Source organism: Pelodiscus sinensis, chromosome 30, assembly GCF_052426305.1.
Source record: "Pelodiscus sinensis isolate ZL-2025 chromosome 30, ASM5242630v1, whole genome shotgun sequence".
Classification (NCBI taxonomy): domain Eukaryota; kingdom Metazoa; phylum Chordata; order Testudines; family Trionychidae; genus Pelodiscus; species Pelodiscus sinensis.
In genome coordinates, this window is record NC_143081.1 from 6,118,437 (window position 1) to 6,138,599 (window position 20,163).

The 20,163-nt window shown below is 52.0% G+C and overlaps 1 protein-coding gene across 1 annotated transcript in view; it reads left to right on the forward strand.

Moving 5' to 3' along the window:
- Window positions 1–19,181, forward strand: part of LOC149521058 (Fc receptor-like protein 5) — a 33,100-nt gene extending 13,919 nt beyond the window's left edge. Inside the window, exons 5-12 of the mRNA XM_089774199.1 lie at window positions 20–349; window positions 12,474–12,566; window positions 12,666–12,785; window positions 13,703–13,996; window positions 16,114–16,455; window positions 17,019–17,108; window positions 17,996–18,117; window positions 19,035–19,181. Of these exons, the coding sequence (XP_089630325.1) occupies window positions 20–349; window positions 12,474–12,566; window positions 12,666–12,785; window positions 13,703–13,996; window positions 16,114–16,455; window positions 17,019–17,108; window positions 17,996–18,117; window positions 19,035–19,181 (1,538 nt within the window). The remainder of the gene's footprint in view (window positions 1–19; window positions 350–12,473; window positions 12,567–12,665; window positions 12,786–13,702; window positions 13,997–16,113; window positions 16,456–17,018; window positions 17,109–17,995; window positions 18,118–19,034) is intronic.
- The last annotated feature ends 982 nt before the right edge of the window (window positions 19,182–20,163 follow it).

Here is a 20,163-nt window from a genome sequence, read left to right on the forward strand (position 1 = left end):
CCTTTGCTGCTCCCCACAGATCCCCCTCCCCAGCCAGTGCTGAGTGTGGCTCCCCCGTCTGGAGCGGTGAGCGAAGGACTCCCCCTGCTCCTCACCTGCACGGCCCCAGGGGACACCGGCGAGAGGAGGTTTCATTTCTACAAGGACGGAGTTGAGTTTGTCCCCAGGGACGCAGGGTCTGAGATCAGCACCATGGAGCCCGGCTCCCGCTCTGGGAAGGGCTCTGTGCTCAGCATCCCACGGGCCAGTCCCAGTGACAGCGGGGAATTCACCTGCGGGTACGAGGACAATGTGAGTGGGAGGTGGGTCCCGTCCCTCCGGAGCCAGGCTGTGAATGTCACCAGCAAAGGTGAGACACCCCTAATATCTTCATTGAGCTGAGTTTGTTATTCCCATGGGAGGAGACCCATCCCCGGGAGCTCTGCTGGGAGAGGGAGGTTGGTTGGAGATAGAAAAGAAAATGAAGATGAAATTCCCCTCCCCCTGCTTTCTCTGTCCTTAATAATTTGATGGCCCAAGTCCCTCAGCCCCTCCCTGTGTCCTTAGTGGATTGAGCCCTCCCCCATTCCCATTTGCAGAAGGAGGAAGGAGAAAGCATGTTCCACAGGGGCCTGTGCTACAGCAGGGAATTGAACCCCCATTGACAATCCCATAACAACTGGACCTTCCTTCCCCCTCTGGGGCAGGGCTGGTACAGATGGAATGTGCCATTAACAAGCCAGTGTGTGTGTGTGTGGGGGGGGGGGTCACCAGAATTATTTTGGAAGGGCAGGTCCCTGCATCACCAGGAATGTCCCAGTGCCAGGTGAGGCAGCCCGTGGCTTGCTGGCCTCTCCCTAAATACATTCCCCTACTCACCCAGCACATTTCTGGTGTAGGAACCAGCATGGAGGCCCCAATGACCGAGCATGGACAGGGCAGGCAGAGAAGAGTGGAACAGGCACTTGTGTGGGGTGAATGAGGGTCAGTGTCCCCCACTCTGAGAAGGGCTGTGGGTGGGTTTCACATCCCAGACTGGGGCTGCTGATATTGGGCGGGAGGGGTGGCTCAACACGAGTGCTAGAAGCAGAGACCCACGGACACCATGTGCGTCCCATCAGCAGTGATGTTCACTGGCTGGTTCCCCTCCGTATTCTCTCTCCACAGCTCGCAGCTTCTTCTGGCTCCGGGAGCTGGCCGTGGGCGGCTCCTTCTGCCTCATCAATGGCCTCATCTTCCTCGTCTCCTGCTGCTCCTCCTAGATCCCAGTTCCTGGTTTGTTCTGCGCAGGGGCCCTTCCTTCTGTGCCTGGGATTCTCCCCACAAGGAGACCCCTTCAGGCTGCACTTGGTCCCTTTCAATTCCAGCCCGGAGGGGGAGATGCTGGTGGGAAGCCCTGGAGCGAGAGCTGAGAAACATCCACAGGATCTGAAAGGGCTTTAGCACCAGCAACACTTCCGGAACCAACCAAAATGCAGCTGTCTGGAGCGGGGCACGGCCACCTATTCATCAGGGTTTGACCCTTGTGCACAGAGTCTGCTTGCTCTGTGTGAACTCCTGCACCCCTGTATTCACACCCTACACACCGACACAACGCTGTGTGCACCCTCTGCCTCGTGACATGTCACAGGACCTGCCCCCAGCACTGGCCCATGATATCATAGTGCATTATAGGAGCCAGTGCCCCAGGCACAGATACAACTGTCCTCTGTAAATCTTTTTTAATGTTTGTATTGGAATTAAGGGGAACCAGGCTGCCCAGGGCTCAAACACCAAAGGGACAGGGTGCGAGGGTCCCCTCCCCCGCAATGATCATATTGATCTCAATATGCGTCACTCCCAGATGCTTTGAGCAACATACCCCCTGTAACCGATGCATTTTAGAGTCCGACCCTGCTGGATCTGTGCCTCTCACATTGGTGCATCAACCATTCCCATGTGGGACGTTGGAGCTGTGCGGTTTGGGATTGTCTCTCGTTTTAAGGGGGAAATGGGAGCCAGCAGTGGATCTCCTCTGGCACCCCTAACGGCCGGGTGAGCAATGTAATGGCTTGTGAAAAGCTCTCAGAAGGGTCGCTGTCTGAGTTTGTACCTTCAGAAACTAGGAGTGGTTCTGCAGCACCTTAGGGTATGTCTATATTACAGCACTATTTTGAATTAATTTCATTTGAAATAGTTAATTCGAATTAAGCTCATTCGATATAGCGCATCTATACACAAACTATTTTGAAATAGCGTTTTGCTGTTTCGAAATAGCGTGTCCATACTGAGTGGACCCTGAACAGAAGTTAAGGCTGGTCAGAAGCAATGCCAGCAGGGCATCAGGTTAGGACTTAGTGTGTGGGGCTTCTGCTTGAGGCTAACTGAGCTCCGTGCTTAAAGGGACCCTACCCCCATCCCCGACAGACAGTTCTCAGGGTTCCCTGCTTTCTTGTCTGCGTCGATGAGGGACAGCAAAGCAGTCCTGGCTTGGATTGCCCTGAGTGCCTGAACTTGGGACCCCAAGCACTCTGCTGCATAAAGCCATGTCTCGTGGGGTCGTTGCTATCAGCACAGCTGCTCTTCCTGCTGTCTGCCATCCGGGGGATCCATCGGGGGGCTGTCAGGATCCAAGAGGCCCTGTGGGATAGTGTCCACCCCAAGGAGCCCTCAGAGCCACCCCAGTCCTCCCCACTGGGGGCTTCTGCCCCATTCCTCCCTCATGTCCTTCCACTTACCCCTCTCTAGCTCCCTTTCCTTATGTCAAATAAAAGACACGTGTGTTCAAAAATAGAAACTGGGTTTATTGAACAAAACTGGGGGTAATGGACCTCTGGGGAGACTGGGAAAAAGAGGTGGGAGGGGGAAGAGAGAGGGTGGGAGAGGGGTGGGGGAAACCTGGGAGGAAGGAGCTGGAAGGGGGAAGCAAGGGGAAGACGGGGGAGGGGAAGCTCAGGGTTGGGGGTCTCACCGGACCAACCTGTCTTTCGTGGAAACCTGCTCCTGGGTTTGTATGTGGCCTTTGGTGGCCAGGCTGGCAGCTATCCTGCCATACATGGCCGAATTCCTCCATCTAGGGCTGAGATCATGGACGTTGGGGGCATCCCCTACAAACCTGAATAAGGTCCATGATCTCCACCCTGGACCAGGAAAGCGCCTGCTTTCTCCAGCTCCTGTCAGGCTCCTGGGAGCTGGCAGACTGCTCCTGGGGAGCGGTGGAGGGCTGGCTGCCAGTGGCTTCCTGGCTCCTGTTTTGGGGCCACTGGGTCAGGGGCCCTGGTAGCCACTGCTGGCTCTAGGCTGTCAGGCTTGGAGCTGGCACAGGCACTGTGGCCAGGGTCTACCCCTTTAAGGTCTCCGGGGCTGGGGGAGAGGAGAGTAAGCTTTCCTGATTGTGCCCAGAGTGGCCACCAGGGCTCCCTGGGAAGGGTTGGAGGCCCCCTATTTCAAATTAAGTGTCTACACAGCACTAGTTCGAAATAGCTAGTTCGAATTTGGTGTTACTCCTCGCAGAATGAGGTTTACCAAATTCAAAATAAGGGCTCCACTATTTCGAATTTATTTTGAAATAGCGGTTTGCCTGTGTAGATGTTATTAAAGTTAATTTGAAATATCTGCTGTTATTTCGAATGAACTTTGTAATGTAGACGTACCCTCAGAGACTAAGCAAGATCTACAGAACCAGGAGCTTTCATAGGATATCCCACCTCCTCAGGTGAATTGGAATGTTTCTGTGAGTTCCACTCCAGTCCACCTGAGGAAGTGGGGTTTGCCCATGCAAGCTCGTGGTTCTATCGATTTTGGTTAGTCTCCAAGGAGCCACAAGGCCACTCACGGCTAAGGGCTTGTAAACAGCCTTGTTTTGTCTCTGAAGTTTGAGCAGTGGAGGGTCCTGGAAAGTCCTGTTCCCATGCCAGCTTGTGCAACAGCAGTTTAATCAGGTAACTTTCCAGGGATGCTGGGGAGAGAGGATGAAGAACGAAGGATTCCTGCCCCGAAAGAAAGTCTGTGGAAGTCTCTCTGTCTGCCTGCCATGACACCCCCAAAAGCAGAGCCAGGGACCCAAGTCAGAGGCAAAGATTTTCTCTGGCTCGTTGACTTGCTTGAAATAAGACCAGTTGTAGGATAAGTTTGCAATAAGCGTTAGTGTGTTAGAACTAGTCACAAGCTTCCTGTTTGTTTGTTTGTTTGAAATTTGTAACTTACTTTGCTCTGCCTCTTTTCACTTGCAACCTCTTCAATCCTGCATGTAGCTGTCATGTCAGAGATAAACCACCAACCCAGTGCTGACTGTCCCTGTGTGCTGTGTGTGGGGTGTGCAGAGTTGCATGTGCTGGAGATGGGCTGTGGGTGCAGCTGATACACAAGATGTTCCCAGAGAGGCAATGTGGATTGACCAGTGTACGTGGGTCGAGCCAATGGAAGAGAAGTGAAACTGGCCGGGGTGTGCTGCTGGCCCGTCTGATCCCTGCTCTTGCCCTGGCTGCAGGGATTAGCTAAGAACTGACAAGCTCACAGCTGGAGACTGGACCAGGGCACCTGGGGCTGGCTTGCTCTGCAGAGGGGTTAGACTTACAAGAATGGCTTTAGTGTTTAGATTCTGTGGCTTCTGTGTTGGACCCCCCATTCATCTCACTGACAATGGCCACACCCCCTGTCCTAAGGTTATTTTTAAGTGTTTGCCCTGAAACTATGAACACCCGCACAGCCACAGGATGACGTGTGAAATATGAGTTTGCCACAGGAGGGGCGATTTCCTGCCAGTGTAAGAAGCCCCCAGACAGCAGACCAACAATGGTGAAATATCAGAGGAGAAAACACTTTGTTGATTGCTCCCCCCCACACACACTCTACCCATGAACTGGAGACAAACATGTGAACTTGTCACCTCCTCTTGCCCCTGGGGGAGAGGGATTCCCATACGCAGCCAGGCCTGAAATTGGTGTCACTTCCTTCAACACTATAATGGATGGGAGCCTGGAATTGGTGGGTTTTTAAGGCTGATGCTCGTTACCAATGCCCCACCCCTGCCACTGCTGAGTTTATTCCACAATAGCCACGTGCCTGTGTTTGCCTGGGGCCCCTTTAGATTTTACTTTTCGTTTTTCCTCATCTCACTCAGACAGGACGTGAACCAGAGCTGCTGGGCTCAGTTTCAGTGGGACAAATGTTCCAGTCTCTGCCATGGGCCGGGTCCAGTCCCGCTCCTCAGGCCTGCTAGACCCCAGTGTGTCTGTGAGACACCTCTCACCCAGACTGTCTGCCACTGAGAGCACATGAATTACCCATGTTTGGGATCCGCAGCATTGTGGACACTGATTGTCTCCCCTTACATATATTAGAGTTTCCCAAAGAGAAGGCAATGTTTGGGCCCAGGCAATGATCCACAACTCCCACATATTTGTCTGCACCTGGGTTCACAGGCAATGGTAGTTTTCACAAGAAGTGATGCCCCCATGGATGGGATCTGTTCTAGCTGCATTCACTGATACGTAGCACACGGGAAAATCCCTTCAGGTGAATCCAAGTCTGGCTTGTGCTGTCACAGTGTCTGCTGCCCTGCATGTCTGGGGAGCATGTTCTGCAGTGAAATCTCCTCCTCGGAGCCGTTTCTCATTTCACACGTCATCATTAATACCACACATGAGTCTGTCTCTGGCCAGAGGATCCGTCTGTTCACCAAAAGTCAGAGCTCTACCAAGTTTCCTCCATCGTGTGCTGTGTGGCTCCATGATGTTATCAGGTTGTTGCAGGCATGTAGAGAACTCTCCCTCTCTCTCTCCCTCTCAGGGGGCTCATTTCTTTTTGACTTGCCATTTTCTTCCAGTGTTGTCAGTATCTGCCTTCATGCTCGCACTTTCCTCACACTTAAAATGGTTATAAATGTCCAAAGCATTTTCCCCCATGACCTTTTGTCTCTTCTGTGCTTGAAACTGCACAATTCAGTTCACATTGGTGTAGGATTTCCTTTCAGTTCTCTGCAGCATCGTCTGTACCACTTATTAGAAGATTATATTTCAGTGTTTGCTCTGAATGTGTAAACATCCACACATGTGGAGAGACGCATGATCAGGTGTGAACTACGAGTTTGACATGAGAGGGGTAATTTCCTGCCCAGTGAAAGAAGGCCCCTCAATGTCAGACAAAGAATTCTGAAACCAGAGAAAAGAAAACACTTTGTTGATTCCTCCCCCTTAACCAATGAACTGCAGAAAAGCATGTGAATGTGTCACCTTCTCTTCACCTCTGGGGGTAAGGGAATAAAAATAATGAGATAATTAACCATGCCCAGGTACCACTAGACATCTGTCTTGAAATGGACCGTGGCTTCCTGAAATCTTTCTTTTTTCATGTTTTCCATCTTCTTTGGAAATAACGCCCCAACCAAAGTCAGTTCTGTCGCCTCAAACACACCTTACTCACTTGAGATTTGCAGCTCTAGCTGCATCCAGGACTTCCTGAGGTTTTTGATCATACTCCACTTCCACTGAGCCCCAGATGATGGTGTCACCCACGGACGTGTCTGCCCCAGTAAGACGTGGTGCTCTCCTGGTTCTCAACCTCTGCCTGAGGGAAAGCCTAAGAGACTGTGTTTTGCAAAAAGGGGGTTAAATGGGCATAATCTTGAGCTCTCTCCACTTAATTTCAGTTGCCAAACTCCTGAGGCGTACTTAGATCTTGGGCATTTGCAAACTGAGCTGAGATCTCTTCCCTGGGTGGTGGTTTCACATGTTCTCTTTTGAGAGCCGTGGGGAGGTCTCCTGGGGCTCAGGAGAGGTGTGTCTGGCTGCTGCTTTCTCCGTGTTGAGAAGGGAGCTCACCCCTTCCATTGGATCCTCACCACTTTGCCTGACTTGCCTTGCTCCATCCTCGCAGGCTCAGCCTGGAATGTATCACAGAGAGCAAATGGCACTTTCCCCAGGGATAGACACTGGTTTATCCAAATTGTATGGTCACCCGGCAAACAGCCCAGCACTTGAAACAGGGGGTGATGTTCCCAAGTGAGAGCCTCAGAGAGCTCCAAGTGATCTTCTAGGAAGAGCACCTGCTCTCCTGATTGAGTTTCTCACATGTAGCCATGAATGGGAGCCAACACACGGGTATTATTAAAGCTGATGCTAGTTACCAATGCCCCAGCCCCTGTGTTTGTTCCACAATAACCCCGTCCCTGTGTTTGCCTGGGTCACCTTTAAGTTTTACTTTCGCTTTCTCCTCATCTCGCTCAGAGAGAATGAGAACCTGAGCTCCTGGACCGTGTCAGCGGGAAAAATGTTCCAGTCCCTGCACATGCCATGTCCAGTCCCAATCCTCAGGCGTGCTCGACCCCAGTGTGTCTGTGAGAAACCTCTCAGCCGGACTTGTCTGTCACTGGGAGCACTTGCTTTCTATATTTCAGATCCGCAGTATTGAGCAAAGTGTTTGTTTTCCTCTTATTTGTGACAGAATTTCCGAAAGGGAATGCACCATTTGGGCCCACTTTCCACACTTGGTTTCACAGACAGTTTTAATTTTCATGGGAAGTGGTATCCTCTTGGATTGGATCTATTTATTGTAGTGTGACGTAGTGGGGGTACCTGGCTGGTTTCTATGCTGCTGGCTCTGGGGTAACCCCCACTGGCTGCCGTGGGTACCATGACCCAGCAAAACAGGATGAGTCACTATGCAAACGAGTATGGCCAGACACCCCCCATGGAGAGGAACAAAGGAAGGTGGAAGGATGCCCTGGCTGGGGGGCAGGGCTGGAAGAGGGTGAGTTAGTTGGTGTCTGGGAGCATGGAGGAGACAGCCTAGGGAAGGGGCTGGAGTTTAGGGGCCCAGTCTCCCCCATCTCAAGGGGGCCTGAGGCATCCTAGCCCAGCTCTGTGACCAGCTTACATCTGTGCTGTGCTGTATCCTGGAGAGGCAATAAACTTCCTCTATTCCACCGGCTGGTGCAGTCTGTTTGTGCCATTTCGGGGTGCAGGAGACGGGGGACCCCCAACGCGCCATGACAGTAGCTACATTCATTGGTACATAGCACGTGGAAAACCCCTTCTGGTAAATCCAGCTCTTTGGTTTGTGCTGTCACTGTGTCTGCTGACCTGCATGTCTGGGGAGCATGTTCTGAAGTGAAATCTCCTTCTCGAAGCCATTTGTCTCTTCACACATTGTTAATACTGCACACGGATCTGTGTCTGACTAGAGGCTCTGTCTGCTCACAAAAGGTGTTCTTCAATCTGTGCTTTATTGCTCCATGATGCCATCAGATGTTCACAGGCCTTTAGGAAATGGCATCTCTCAAGGGCTCATTCCTTTTTGACTTACCATTTTCTTCAAATTTAGTCAATATCTGACTTCCTGCTTTCACTTTCATCACACTTAAAATTGTTGTAAATGTCCAAAGCTTTCTGCTCCCTGTGCCCAGGAGTGATAAATTCAATTCAAATTCATGGAAGATTTGTTTTCTCAGTTCTCTGCAGCATTGTCTGACCGCATCAGACTTGATGGAGGTTGCATTTTGACCTTTTTTTTTGTGGTCAGGTCATTTGTGCTTACACAGTATATACACAAGTATGATGGATGGGAGCGGTACTACCCTATTCTAGACATCTTAGACATTTCATTAATTATATTGCCTGCAAAGGCTTAAACCAAGAGACAGGGAATATCCAGGGATCCAGGAGAGACAATGGCAAGAGAGTGAGAGATTTGAATAGAAAACCATGTTCCTCCTGCTTTAGTTTTTGTGTGAATTCAGAGCAAGAGCTGGGTAAGAGATAAACCAAGCCAGGATTTTTCTGTGATATCCATTCCTAAGGAAAGAGTAAACCTTGAAATTACGGATGTGAGTAGAATAGGGAATGTTCAGTTAGACACAACCATTTTGTTTTTATTTTATTTTGTGGTATGATTCAGCTGCTCTGTGCTGAACCCATGTGACCCCTGACACTAACTGAATCCTAGATAAGCAATATCTGTGTCTTTTTTTAGTTTCTATGTAACACATAGCAACCAAGTGTGCTTTACTAAGTCTGCCTTCTTTGTTTTGTTAATAAAATCATCTTTTAAGGACTATGATGAGAGGAGTAATGGAACATCTTAATAAGAAATGTCTTGGTACAAAAACTCCCTAAACACGAATGTACATACCGACCAAGGTTCAGGACCAGGTCGAAATTGACAGCATGGAGGATAGTAAGTGAGCCCCCCTTTCATAAGGTAAGGTGAGGTAACTAGGCAACAGAGGGTGGTAACCTGGTACATAAAGAAATGATGTAAGTTGTTTGTACCTGTCTATAAAAGGACACTGCAGAGGGTGCTCTCCGGCCGACCTTGGGGAGGCGCACTAGGCGCCTGAACGGCAGGTGTCATTGCCTAAACTTACAGAGTGCACAGTAGCTTAACTTTGACTAACTGCTGTTAATATCTGTTATACGGCAATAGGCCTGCCTGGTGTTGGTACCTTGTCAACGCAGGCCATAGTGTCCAGTGGTGTAACATTGTACTGATCTCTGTTACCAACTGGTAGAGCTTCGCATTTGACAATAAACCTGCTCAATTGATTTCAAACCTGGCCTGCATCTGTTGTTTCCGGGGCCTCTCAGAGATTTCCTGTGTTGACCCAAGTGCACGGGGTCTAACACTCCAGATAAAGGGAGCACCGATTGTTACGCACGCAGCCGAAAGTTTATCACCGACGGAGTAGAGGTCCTGTCAGGAGCGCGCCAGGACGACCCTGACCAGACAACGCTGACACTGACAGTCCAGACCACCGAAGGTACCGAGGTACGAAAACACTGAAGGTACAACAGTCCCTTCCAGTTCTATACTCTTATGAGCTTAAGAAACTCAATGGAGGTTTTAACACAAGAAACTAGAGAGCCTCTGTCGTGATCTGCTGGGCACAGCTACCCTGGGTTCTCCACCCCAGCATCCAGGGCACATCTCTGAACTCCCCTGTTCCCTTAGAAGGGAGCATCTCTACATTTTATCTTCCACAAACACATTGAATTAGCCTCTGTTGCAGCTCGTGGTTTCTTCTGGATTTTGGAGCTGGCAGTGGGTGGCTCCTTCTTCCTCATCAAAACCCTCATCTTCCTTGTATCCCTCTGCTGCTCCTGGACCCAGGAGGCTCTAGTTCTATGAAAGGGCCACATTCTTTGCATGGGATTCTGCACCCCCTTGGCTAGAAACACCCTCTCAGCCCTTTCCCCCCCCCCCCCGACCTCCCCCATCCAGCCCTTTCCCAGCCAGGTGTCATCTCCTGCTGGGCATGGCCCAGCCTCCAGCTCCTATTCCCCAGAGCGGGGTCAGTTCCATCCCTCAGGGCTAGGATTTGGGGACTGGAAACCCTCCCCGACCCCGTTACTCACTGTCTGTGCCAAAGTTCCCTGCAGCCCTGCAGAGCTTCCCAATTTTATTTGTAAACACACGGCAGGGCCCCAGCTGGATCTGGGCCTGGCTGAAGAGCTGTTGCCAATGCCCTGCTGGGGTCAGTGTGTTGCATCTCTTGCAGTCGACAGGGCCTGGCATAAGCTAGAGTAATTCAGCTGTGGTCCCTTTACCCCAGCTGCATCCCTGGCCCACGCCCAGATCTGTCAGTCACTAGGGGCTGCTGTTTCAGCTCCTCCCCCTGTACCAGCAGTGGAAAATCGGCAGCTGTCCCCCACGCACCCTGCGCAGCGAGCACCGAATTCGGTCACGCCACCGAGCTGAGCAGTGACCACACCTGAGGCTGTGACTTCCTCTGCCTGCATCACAGGCCAGGGTCCCATCCCCCTGCACCCAGATGGGGCCAGTAGCTCAGCTGAGAACCCGTTTCCCAGCCCAGAGCGACCAGCTCAGCATGGTGCTGCCTCTGCTCCTGCCTCTGCTGGGTGAGTGCCCCCCTCAAACTCTATCCCCTCTTTGTGTCTGTGTGGAGACTCCCCTTCTCTGTCCACATCTCTCTTTCTCCTGCTCCCTCACTCCCTCCCTAGAGCTCTCACCCCCTCTCTGCTCTTCTTCTCCAGCCTCGCTCCAGAGTCTCCCCAGGCCGGTGATCCCTACAGGTAACAACGTCTCCTGGCCTTGCTGAGATGCTTGTGGTGGGTGGGAGGGCTCAATCAGTGGGGGTGGGATCCCCTGCCTCTCACAGGGGGTGTTTGAAATTGCAGGGAAGGGGGATTCCCAAGTGCTCCCGTGTCATTCCCTGGGTGGGTCCAGCTGCCCATTCACAGGCATCTCCCATGGAATTTGCAGCTCCAGCTCCAGTCCAGGGCCACATTTGTGGGGGGAGAAGAGCAGCCCCCGATGATGGCTGCTTGGGGCATCTCTTTGGTGGGTCCCAGGCCATAGGGTAGAAGCTGCCCCCAGCCCCATGGGTCCTACCCAGCTCCTCACTGGCAGTCCCAGCAGAAAGTCAAGGGCTGGATGGACCTTGGAGACTGAGCTCCCACCTCCACATGACACTGAATGCCCCTGGGCAGGGCCTGTCAGTGTGGGGCTGTGTGTGTTTGGGGGGGGTCTCTCTGCCCCAGCTCTGGGACCCCCACAGAGGGCTCAGGGCCAGGGGCACAGACCCAGCACCACCAACCAGGACACTAAAAGTAGATTTTGCAAAGACCCCAAAGGAGAGGCGGAAAGTGGAAAATCTCCCCCTCTCCTTCCCTACATTTGGCCAACACTCCTTACTTCAATGCCTTCTAGCTACTGCTAGGGCTCTGGGGTTGAAGCATTGGCAGAAACCGCCCTGCCGCTTTTTCCTGTTTCTCCCAGAGTGTGGGGATCAGGACCTGCACTGGTGGATGAAGGACCCTTCCAACCTGTACTCATCCCTCACCTGGATGGAGAGGGGGCAGCCTGTGGATACTGAGACACATGAGGGAAACTTCCCACTCAGCTCTGCTCCTGACACACCTTGTCTCTGCTGGGATGGGTCAATTATGTCCTGATTGCTCCTCGGCACAATCCCCTTCCCAGCTCCTCTGTTCCCGGGAGGGGAGAGCAGCAGCTTGGAGGACAGGGTAGTAACATTGGCAGTTGCAGCCTGTGGAGTGCAGGAGTGAAGATGCCGAGACTGGGGGAAGGAATTTGCCCAGCTGTGCAGAAGGCAGGTCCATATTCTTGGAGAGACTCCAGGAGCTGAGCCTGTTCAGTGTCGCAAAGGGAAGTTTTGGGGTAACTGAATCCTTGCCCAGAAATTCCATCACGGGGAACAGGCACGTGACGATGGAAGGTTCTGCAGGTGGCCAGACAGGGATTCAACATGTACTGGTTCCTGGGAGTGGGAGCTGCACAAATTCTGGTTGGGAATGAACTTTGGGTTTTCATCACTGGGGTAGAGAGATAATGGGACAGGAGAGAGAGAGAGAGAGAGAGAGAATCAGGCCATGGTTTATTTGTTGTGGGGCACTTCCCAGCGTGGGGGTAGGTGCCAAGCGGAGAGATGTGTCTGGTTTACGTTTATTTCTCCAGGGCTGATCTCCTCTCACTTCTCATTTTCTCCTTGCATCCTGGCCTCCCCCACTCCACTGACCCCCTTGTTTCTATTCTAGCTCCCCTGCCACCTCCTACCCTCTGGGTGAGAAACAGCAAGATGGTGTATCTCCCTGGGGAGCTGGTTACACTCGTGTGCTCCCCTCCTCGCGGTGAGTGGGCCGGGGGATACAGATTCTCCTTCCAAAAAGGGCAGCAGGGCCCCAGAGCACACCTCAGAGATACTAAAGCGTCCTGTCTGGAGTTCCCAGCTGAGAAGGGAAGGGCTGGATCCTTCACCTGTAAGTATGGGAGACTGGAATCCAAGAGAGTGATCTTCTCTAGGAGGAGCAACTCCATCTCCATCACAGTGACAGGTGAGCCCCTTTCCTGCTGTTTGGTGGGTGCGTCACTGGGAATCTCAGGCCCATCCCAACACGTCAGCTTTGGCCCCTGGCTATGGCCAGGGCCCCTCCTTGTATCTCAAACACTCCATAGTGCAGTGTTTCTTAAATTATGTTCTGCGGCACACTGGTGTGCCACAAGGCAGTCAGAAGTGTGCCGTGGAGAACAGCAGAGTTCAAAATGGCTGCCCTTAAAGGGGCAGACCTTTTTTCTCAATAACATCCCCCCAACCTTTTTTTTGCTCCACAAAAAAGCCATGATGTTCCTCATAAGAAAAATTGTTGTTTGGTATTCTTCAGTCTTAAAAAGTTTAAGAAACACTGCCATAGTGGGCTTGTGTCAGGGTGTCATCTCATCCTCAGAGACTGGGCACTGCAGCAGGGAAGCTCACAGCACTGGACTCAGAGCTGGGCACTGTCAGTGAGACCCTCAATGAACATTGAGCCCTGCAGCTTCCTGGATTTTCCATTATTATTAGTGTCAGTAAAGGGATTGGTCACTGTCCTGTTACCCACCCCACTGCTGGCACCAATACCCAGTGGGTAAATAGGTGAGATCCCAGCAGGGGTTAAAGGTCTGGAGCTTCCTTATAGTCTCTGGGCCAGGTCCCAGCTGGAGTGTGGGAAGCTGCCCTGGGGCACCCAGAGCTCTGCGGCATATAGCTGCCTCCTTTCCTTAGTGCTGGGTATCCTGGTCTGTGCCTGCTGGGTGCAGATCCCTGACACCCCCAGCCTCAGCTGCACAAACCCCCACTGCAGCTAATGCAGGCTGAGCTGCTCTGGAGGAGAGCTGCCCCGTCAGGTACCCAGCAGCGGAAACTGTCCTTCCCTGGCTCTCCCTCTGCCTCTGTGTCACCAGCTGCCCATGCAGTAACTGTCCCTCCCCATCCTCTTCTCTTTTCCAGCTCCCCAGCTCACAGTGTCCCCTCCGCAGCCTGTCTACATCGCTGGGGAAGCCGTGACCCTGACGTGCTCAGCTGGTGGGACACCTGCCATTTCTGGGTTCCGGTTCTTCAGGGATGGCCGGGAAATCTGCTCCAAGGAACTCCCCTCCCCTCGGGACAGTTACAACCATCCCCTGCAGCTGTCGGGTCTGTCTGGATCACAGGCCGGAGTGTACAGCTGTGAATTCTGGAAGACACTGTCTGGGCGAGAGCTCCTATCCAAGACAAGCAGCCCCATCAACATCACAGTGACAGGTGAGTCCCCCTTTCTCCTGCTGTTTGCTTGCCCCAGGGCAGGGTATCTTCCCATGATGCCCAGGGTGAGATGTTGAGCTCAGCACAGGGCCACCCAGGTCATTGTGAGCCCCCTGGAATAGCACTTCCTGGTAGGTTTAGGGGGAGTCGTTGATGCTACTTTGGAGTTCAGGGGCTCCCAGTCCAGAGAAATATTGGAAAGTCTGGTCCAGCCATGGCCACTGGTGCAGGGTGCTCACTGCACTGCCATCCCCGTGGTCAGGGTGCCAGTTCTAAGCCCCCATCCCAGCAGATTCCTTCATTATTACTGCCAGGAGATGGATCAGTTTGTGGCCTCTTGCCCACTCCTGCATCAGCACCAATAGAGCAGGGCGCCCTACTGCCCAAGTGCACTGGACTGAGGTGTTAAAGCCCAGTGATGAAGGATCCCTTGGACAGGACTGTTCCCACTGCCGTGATTGGTTCATACTCACAGCTGAGGCACAGACCAGACATCCCTGGCCCCTGCTGTGCACTGGCTAATCCAGTTGACCCAACAGATCTCAGAGGGAAGCTCTGGGTTCCCCTGGGTAATATGTGGATCAAGGTTGGCAAAGGCCAAGTATGATTTTAATGGAGAGTATGGGAATAAAATCATACACAAGCACACTTTATTTACGGGCACATTCCTGCAAAATGTGAAGGTTCTTCAAAAGGAAAAATGTGACCAATATTCAATGTTTTTATTCTATGAGGGGGAGAAGGCAAAATAACCCTCACAAAGCAATAAATGTAAGGATATGAGACTGAGGCTGAACAAATCCCTGTTGCCATGGAAGCCAAATTAGAATTACTTAAAGTCAATTAAGACACCTGTGATTAGTTAAGAAACTGGTAGAACTCAGTTGAGGCAATTCGTTAATTAAGGTAGCTGAAGGCAATCTAGAACCTGCGAGAGCAGGGTAATACAGTGAGGCTACGTCTAGACTGGCAAGATTTAGCGCAAATACTCTAAACACAAGAATTTTTGCGTTAGAGTATTTATGCAAGAGAGTGTCTATACCGGCATGTGCCTTTGCGCAAAAGCATCCGTGCCAGTGTAGACGCTCTCTTGCACAAGAAAGTTCCAATGGCCATTTTAGCCATCGGGCTTTCTTGCTCAAGAAATTGATGTTACCTGTCTACACTGGCCTCTTGCGCAAGAACACTTGCACAAGAGGACTTAGCCCTGAGCGGGAGTGTCAAAGTATTTGCGCAAGAAGCCCTGATTTCATACAGTAGAATGTCAGTGTTCTTGCACAAATACTCGCGGCCAGTGTAGACAGGCGGCAAGATTTTCCGCAAAAGCAGCCGCTTTTGTGCAAAATTATGCCAGCGTAGACACAGTGTAACGTTGGAATGCGTACCCTTCAGGGACCACCTAGAACTGGTTAAAAGCCTCCCCTTTAGTCAGTTTGGTGGTGTGCCTGGACTGGTGGGCAGGAGATGCAGAGCTGGAGAACAGGAACTGTAGAGACACTGTCAGGTCTAGGAGGGAACACCCTGCAGATCCAGATGCAAGGGGTGGGAAGAAACCTGCCTGGGGAATGGTCCCTTCCAGCCCCAAAAGTCTGAGGGAGGAAAACCCCTTTTGGAAGGAAAGAGACAGAGATGAGGGATCCAGTCTGTGGCCTCCAGGCCTCAGGAAGCCACTAGAGGCTGGGGAATTTTTTCACTCTCTTTCCCCCTTGCTAAGAAGCAGAGGGGCTGGATCAGACTGTGGCTTGCTCCTGAAGTAGCAGGGTCAGACGGAGCTATGGTGAGCCGGTGAGGGGAGCTATTCAGACAGCGAGTTGCTGTTTTTCTCACACAGGGAGCTCAGCGTCCCACTGCCCTGACTGCAGGACCCACTGTGTGAACTTAGAAGCTTTGTGAGAATTCGTACATCCCAGCGGCCCACATTGTGCCTGAAGGGGCAATTCCCATCCCTACCCCGGCCCTTGCTCATTTCTGGGGAGAGCTCCCCAGGGTCTTGAGTGGAAACAAGAGTCTCTGGAGAGAGCCCAGGTCGGCTCTGAGTACTTGGAATTCTGGGCACCATATTCACGTTGTCCTCTGTGCTGTCCTTGCTGACTCCTCCCCTTTGCTGCTCCCCACAGACCCCCCTCCCCAGCCAGTGCTGAGTGTGGATCCCCCGTCTGGAGCGGTGAGCGAAGGGCTCCCCCTGCTCCTCACCTGCACGGCCCCAGGGGACACCGGCGAGAGGAGGTTTCATTTCTACAAGGACGGAGTTGAGTTTGTCCCCAGGGATGCAGGGTCTGAGATCGGCACCATGGAGCCCGGCTCCCGCTCTGTGAAGGGCTCTGTGCTCAGCATCCCACGGGCCAGTCCCAGTGACAGCGGGGAATTCACCTGCGGGTACGAGGACAACGTGAGTGGGAGGTGGGTCCCGTCCCTCCAGAGCCAGGCTGTGAACGTCACCGTGAATGTCCCCAGGACAGGTGAGATAACCGTAATACCTTCATTGTGGTGTGTCTGTAGCTCTCATGGGCTCTGCAGGGAAAGGGAGGTTGGATCAGGTGGCAGATGCCACATGGAAATAACATCAAAGTGGAGACTGAAATCTCCAAAATCCGTGCCCCACACACACACACACACACACACACACACACACACGTGCCCTTTCTAACTATGATCCTTCTTTGATGGTTCACGCGTCCGAGGGTTTTACCCTTCCTGTGCCCAATTGTAGAGCTGGCAAACAGAGGCAAGGAGAGGGAATGTGCCGCAGGGGACCTGCAGCATAGCAAGGAATTGAACCCCCATTACCCATGCTAAAAGTCAGGCCCATAACCAGAGGATCTTCCCTCCCCTTTTTGACATGAGGAGCAGGATGCTACAGAGAGATCATGCCATGGGCAGCTGTTAAGGGTTGTCACAGGATAGTTGTTGCCAGGGCAGATTCCTGCGGGGGTTCCAGACTTATAACATGGTGGTCTGGCTATTCCCAATTGTCCTTTACTGCCTTTTAGTTTGTCTCTTTTGTTAACAGACCCTTACAAAGCCCAGGACATTCTGCTGACAACAGGTGGGGTCCTGCTCCCTGCTGGAGCCCTGGCTGCTCTGATCTGCTACTGCCGTAGGAAGAAAAGAGGTGGGTGAAAGGTGGCTCAGACTATGATCTCCTATTTACCTCCATGACGTGATCTAGCCAATAACTGTTCTGTCACGAGCAGTGTAAATAGTTTTAAAGCACCAACAGCCACAAACTACCTTACCACTAAGTGGCCACGGAAACCAGATCTCAGCGTGCCTGGCCTGGGATGCAGTTAGCACCGATCAACCTTTGACACAGGCCTAATCAGACAGGAAAGAGAGGAAAACCTGCAACCCCCTTGAGCCAAGAGAATTGATGGCACCTTCCTTCACTTCCCATTCACTCCCCAAGTCCATCCCTTACATGCTGCTTGAAAGACAGAAAATAATTTCTCACTTCCTGATTTTATGTCGAATTGGGAAGGGCCAGGCATTGCCACTGCATCTGAGCATCCCCACAAGCAATGGGCTCCATGTCATAGCTGGAGAGTGAGGTGTGAGACCACAACATTAACAGGGCTGATATGGCCAATTCCCCTGGGATCCAAGCTCACACTGGAAGTGGGGGCAGAGCAGAGAATCTGAGTTTCCCCTTGTCCCAAGGAAGAATTCTGGTCTCCAGGCCCAACTTCTTCTCGAGTTCTTTGGGTGAGTTGTTGGGGTTGTGAGCACAGGGCTGGGTCATGGTTACGCTATAACACTGAGGTGAGAGATGAGCACCAGGGTCATTGGCTGTGGTTACGGTTAAGGTTAAGGGAGGAGTAAAATATTTGTTTATCTATTTTCACCCATTGCTCTGGTAGGAGCCGCAGACTCACACACGTACTGAAATCAACAGACACAACACTGAGTTTGGCGTCTGCTTTCTCAGGGTCACACACTGGTGGAGTCATTCCCGCTTGCTGCTCCCCACTTCAAGTCTGGTCTCCTCTGATTCCTTTTTAGTTCCAAAGTCTCTGACAAGCCCCGAGGAATCTGCGCCCAAAGAACACGCCAGGAACACGAGTCCCGGTCGTCACAATAAGCGACCCAAAGCCAAAGGCGCTGGAGTGGAGCAGGTAGAACAGGTAACGGGAATGGATTTAGAGAGTCAAACCCCCAGCACAGTCCGACTGCCTTGAAACTTCATGACCAGAATCTTGTGCCCAGTCCTGAGATGCAGCTTTCTGTCTGGATGGGGCTGGCAGAGAACAGCCACAAAGGGAAGCTGTCCGGGGTTTGTTCAGGCAGGAGGAAGCGCTGAGATTTGGTCGTCCCTTCCCCATCACTCCAAACTGCCATGGACTCAGAAACAGGACAGGGCCGAGACAGCAAGTCTCCTAGCCTGTCCCATTGTGTACAGATAGGATTAATTAAAACTTCCCTGGACACTCAGATCAGCCGGTCACCGTCCTGTTTGTAATGATGTCTCAGAAGGGTTGTTCTGTCCTCAGCTGTCTCATCTCCTGACTCAACAGGACCCATTTGTGCACCTGGCACATGGGTGGTATTGTACAAACATCTGCTCAGTTCGGTCGCTTTCCTCTGGGCTCTGTACAGTTTGTCCCCATCTTTCTTCAAGTGCAATGCCCAGACCTGGAGAGGAGGCTCCACCTGAGCCCTCACCAGTGTCAACTTGAGAGGGAGAATTCACTCGGCTGCCTCACATACAACACTCCCATTCATGGCGCCCAGAACAGATGTGAGACTTTTTCTTAGCCACATCATTCTCTTGACCCAAAGGCCATTTTCCGCAGTGCTCCTGACACACTGGTAATACTCAATTTTTACAGCTGCCTTTAATTTTTTCATTCTTACATGAAGGAATTCCACCCCACTGATTTCAGGGCAATTCCCCTCTTTTTAAAGATCATTTTCATTCTATCCTCCAATGTCCTTGTAACCCCCGATTTCATAGAGATCCTTCCTAGTGCATCATTCAAGCACTGAGTGCACCTCAGTGCCCCTCAGTCCCCCTCACTGTTTCTCTGTCCTCCCCCACCAGGCCTCAGCAGTCACCTACGCGCACATCGAGTTCTCGGCCTCGGGCGCTCACACAAGCCCGTGGAAGAACAGAGCCCAGCCTGCTGCAGAGGCGCATGTGCTGTACAGCGAGGTGGTGACAAAGCCCACCCGGAAAGCAGCCAGATAAGGAAGGAGACACTGTCTGCATCTCCCTGCGTCTCTTCCCCCTCCCATGGGCACCAATATCCTTAACCCTTCACACCCCCACAGCCCTTGTGAGCCATGTGGCAAGGGCAAGCCCAAGTCACTGCTGTCAGAATATGGAGCGGTCATGTCAGGGATCATGTGAAACCCACTGACCCTGGTGCTGACTGTCCCTGTGTGCTGTGTGTATGGGGTGTGCAGACAGAGTTGTGTGTGTGCTGGGAATGTGTCGTGGGTGTAGCTGATACACAAGATGGCCCCAGGAAAGGCAATGTGGATGGACCAGTGTGTGTGCAATGGAAGAGAAGTAAAACTGACCAGGGTTTGATGCTGGCCCGTCTGATCCCTGCTCTTACTCTGGATGCAGGGATTAGCTAAGAACTAACAAGCTCACGGCTGGAGACTAAACCAGGGCACCTGGGGCTGGTTTGCTCTGTAGAGGTGTTAAACTTATAAAAAGGTCTTTAGCGTTTAAACTTTGTGAGATGCTTGTTTATTTGAGTCTCCATTACTGCTAATGGCCACACCCCATGTTACAAGGTGATATTCAATTGTTTGCTCTGAAACTCTAAACACCCACACACTATGGAGAGAGCATGATGAAGTGGGAAATACGACTTTGACACAAGAGGGGACATTTCCTGCCCAGTGTAAGAAGGCCCCAGGCATCATACAAACAATTGCACAACATCAGAGAACACACTTTATTGCTTGCTCCACACCCCTCTTGACCCATGAACTGGACACAAACATGTGAACTTGTCACCTTTCCTTGCCCCTGGGGGGAAGTGATTCCCACACGCAGCCAGGGCTAAAACTGGTGTCACCTCCTTTGACACTACAATAAACGAGATTGGTATTGGTGGGTTTTTTAAGGCTGATGCTAGTTACCAATGCCCCACCCCCACCACTGCTGTGTGTGTTCCACAGTAACCACGTCTCTGTGTTTGCCCAGGGCCCCTTTA